At 39.3% G+C, this 4,102-nt stretch overlaps 1 protein-coding gene across 1 annotated transcript in view; it reads left to right on the plus strand.

Annotated features, from left to right (window-relative positions):
- The first annotated feature begins 381 nt into the window (after positions 1-381).
- Positions 382-4,102, plus strand: part of BCAS4 (breast carcinoma amplified sequence 4) — a 48,053-nt gene continuing 44,332 nt past the window's right edge. Inside the window, exons 1-2 of the mRNA XM_009326852.1 lie at positions 382-458; positions 964-1,039. Coding sequence (XP_009325127.1) covers positions 382-458; positions 964-1,039 — 153 coding nt within the window. The remainder of the gene's footprint in view (positions 459-963; positions 1,040-4,102) is intronic.

Here is a 4,102-nt window from a genome sequence, read left to right on the forward strand (position 1 = left end):
AAGGTGATGAGCTCTTAACAAGATGTTAGGACTTCAGTTATGTTATGAAATTGAAAACTCATGTATGGTTGCAGATACAAAGACTTCCTGGGATTTTCATAAGTAATCAATTGAAAATCCTCCTCTCCTTGGTATAACAGCAGGAGAAAGATTTAGACTAGTGCTAAAGACCCCTTTGAAGTTTTCTTGTTATCTTAAAACTAGCTGTGGTGTTCTAGTTTCAGACTTGCCCGAATTACTTCTGATGAACATGTGTTCCTTGCAATGCAAATATCAATATTCAGATACTATTATGTAGTACTTGCATGTGGTAATGCTAGAGAGGAATAATCAGCTTCAAGGTAGCTTCATAAATGGCTTACAATATTAGCATGCGGAAAAATGCATTGGACGGTAACAGTGTTGTTCTTGGATGCTGTAGAAGTATGCAAGAAATGGTACAGCTGGTTCTTGGAGAGGTGAGATTGTAGCCAAGATTTAAGAATTCAGACTCCTTGTGCAGCTATGATAGATCATTTGTGTACTTTCCCTCTCAAATAGGAGATAAATTTGTCTCTGAGGACATAATGTAGTATGCTTGATTTTAAAAGTGCTTTAGAAATATGAAGCACAAAGAGATGTGAAGAAGTGCTGTGCTATTTAACCAGCATTTCTTATTACAGCAATTCAGAAGTGTTGCTAATAAGATATAATTTCCTGTCCTTCCAATTAACATTCCTTTCTACTACATTTTATTACCTGATAGTATAAGGGAATACCTTGCATTTCATCAGTGTGAAAGACTTGTATCAGGCTCTGTGATGTTATGCTCTTACATACTTTCTTAAACATATCTATTGCCCTCACATTTGCTTTCCACAGGAGAACGTGGTTCTTTTTCTCTGTGGTGCAATGACTTCTTCAGAATACTTTCTTTTGAGCACCTGGTAATACCTGGTTACTGATATGGCTTTTTTTTTGTAGTCACAGATGTGTTGGCAATGCTCAGAAACAAGAAACACAATTTGAGGAGCAGATGATGCGAAAGGAGCTAGAGAAGGTAGGGACATCATCCAGTGCAGGGGTTCATGCTTGTGTAAAAAAACCCATGTTGTTGGTGTGGTTACAACAAACAAAGCTGATGTGTATCATAATCTGGTGTCTAAATCAGTTCTGAAAAGAAGTGGCCTAGTTATCCACAGCTGCAAGACAAAATGGAGATAAGAGTAAAAAGTAGGGAGCAAATAGGAGATACGCTAATGAAGGAGGTAAGGGTCCCAGCATATTGCAGAAAGGAATACTTAATTTTGCAATAGCCAAAAGTTTGTCTATTATATTAAGCTGTATAAGCCGGTCAAATGAAAGATACTATGTCTACCTGCAAGCCTGGCCTCTCTCTTTAGACCCTTACAGCTGTAACAACAACGTCTAGGCACAAAAAGGGTATTCCTGTTGTGTGACACTGTAATTCCTACAAGGCCTTTCCTTTTTTTTTTTTCTTCTGCTGCTTTGCTATTGTTCTGGATATTGTGGACCCAGTAAAAAAAAAAAGTGAGGTTTTCCTCTTTCTGTTGGAGGATGCAAAGGATTTGGAATTCTTAAAACGCTGAGGGGAAAGTATTGAATAATAAACATAGATTTCTCTGACTTCCTGAATGCTACATAAGGTTACATGGACTTGTACTTCAGAAATTTTAAATCCTAATAGCTTAAATCCCCTAATAACCTTGTTATTAAGTCTACCTTCATACTCTTTCTATTCTGTGCTGTAAAATGAGAAAAGTAGGTATATTTTGCAAACTTATGAATAAATGAGCTAAAACTTAATGCAAAAAAATACTTGCAAAAGACAATTTGGGTGTTTAATGAAACATTGAAATGCTATTAACCGTCTTTCAAAAATACTTCAGGTGGTTAGTAACTAGATTTGTGTAAGGCAGAAAAATTGTTTGATTTTCTTTTCAAGTCATCCTGCAAAGTTAACATCTTGAAAAAATGAAGTAATTCAACATGTGGCTTTCCTTGTATTTTGACTGTGCTTTATACTGATAAACTGTTAGGATAGTGAAGATAGATGGGTTATCCTAACCTTACAGCTGAGATGCAGAGGTCACAAAGCCATTTGGTCACAGAAACAGAAATACAATGCACGATCTGTTCTTCTTAGCACTGTTTTCTCTTGAGAGATTTCCTCTACAGTAAATAATTCATGCCAGTGCTAAAGCTCACGTGGATGGCATAGTGAAATAATCGGGAGGAATCTTGAGTTGGTGTTATAGTTTTAAAGCACCTAAAGTACTCCCCCTGGCTCCTTGTGTTTCTTCTAAACATACCTCTTCACGCCCTTCCTCCTATGATAGATAACTTAGTTTTATAACAGTTAATCTGTGATATACAACAAGTTAGGAATATTTTATTCTGAGCTATTAAAGCTTCCCAAATACACTTTCCAAATCTCACTGAAGTCTTCTGGTGCATCTTTCCCTGATAGAAACACTTCTTTCAAAGATACAGAATACAAACCCTTGGGGTCTACAGCAGCAATGGTACCTGAGTGGCTGAGTAGAGAACAGGTCTATGTTGTGAACTCTGCAAATAACATAGCAAGAAGGCTGCCCAGACCTGGAGAGCCTCAATTGAAATGAGAAATAAAGTGCCCAGAGATGCAGTGTGTTTCTCCTCTATGCAGTGCTGGTCAGTGGAAGGTCAGGTTTTGCAAATACCTTACAATTTTTCAGATAAGAGGTTTTTAGTTGCCACAAGTGTAGCATAAAAGGGTCTCTCTGGTGCTATTGTCAGGATGACATAGACTAGATTCAGATCACTGTCTGTCCCTACTCTTGAGAAAAGATTTAGGGAAACCCTGCAACCTATTTGCTCTTGGTTCTGTTGCTTCAAATACCTCTTCAAGCCTGGCTGCTTTGCCAAATTTATAGTCTGTACAGTTTGCTGAGAAGATCGCTTTAAATTCAGTTTGGTGTTCTTAAGAAATTTCTCCCATTATTCAACAATAATTTGGTCTTATCCAAAGCCAAGAAAAGCTGTGGATGATGGTGCATGCCTGTTTTGGCATGCATGGAGCATGCACCTTCTGCTCTGCGAGCTCTCAAAAGTAGTTTTATATAGTATAAAATTCTAAAATTAGATAATGTCGCAAACTGATTAGTGGGAAATACTGCGTATTGCTTTATGTTCCTGCTACTACAGAGTCCACTTGTACTGAAGACTCATACTAGGGTCAAGATGCATGGGCCAAACTTCTGTTGAGGGCAGGCTGCTTCTGACCTCTTCCAACTGAGAATAACACTCTTACTGAGAAGAAACACACTGTTACTGAGAAATCCTCCCCCTGTTCTATCTACCAGTCCTTGACTGATCATCAGTTATCAAGTAGGTCCTGTTTCCTGCTCAGGGGAGGAAGAACAACGAACAAACTGAGAACAGATGGCTATTTTTGTCTCAACTGTAACTGCTGTCTTGATCATCTGTCCCTCTCGAAAATGTCACTTTGGTTTAAGAGCGTGTTTTAAAGGAGCCTAATGCAAGGAAGAGCATCTTCTGTAGTGAAGAAGCATCCAGAAGGCCTAAGAAGCATCTCTTTAACTACAGGTTTCCACAGGGAGTCTCCCATGGCTCCATCCTCAGGGAGAAGGACAGGATGTTTTTGTGACTTACTGTGTCAGGAGTTCTGCTCTGCCTAAGATAAAATTGAATGTCTCTAACCTCAAGTCATTTAAATACTCACCTTGCAAATGGCATAGAGAAATTCAGAGCACCTTAAAGCTGCATTTTCAGCTGCAGCCTTTAATTTCCCAGTGACTAAAAAATAGACATCGAGTCTAACACCGTCGAATCATTGAATGTCTTAATCTCTGGCTTGTTAAAGCAAAATGCTATTAGGAAAACTTGATTTTAAGAGCGGCCAATGAAATGCTCAGGGAGGGGAAGCCTTGCGCCTGTGCTGTGGCTTTACTTGGTGCTGGTTTTGTTGAACGGTTTTGCCAGGGGTGAGGTGTCACGACTTTAAACAAAAGCTTTCGCTGGACCTCTGCCCCTCGGCTCTCCGCAGAGAGCCTTGTGCCTCTCGCTCCCAACGCGGAACGCGAGGACGCGGGTGACAGCC

This window comes from Pygoscelis adeliae, unplaced genomic scaffold, assembly GCF_000699105.1.
Source record: "Pygoscelis adeliae isolate BGI_AS28 unplaced genomic scaffold, ASM69910v1 Scaffold286, whole genome shotgun sequence".
Lineage (NCBI taxonomy): Eukaryota > Metazoa > Chordata > Aves > Sphenisciformes > Spheniscidae > Pygoscelis > Pygoscelis adeliae.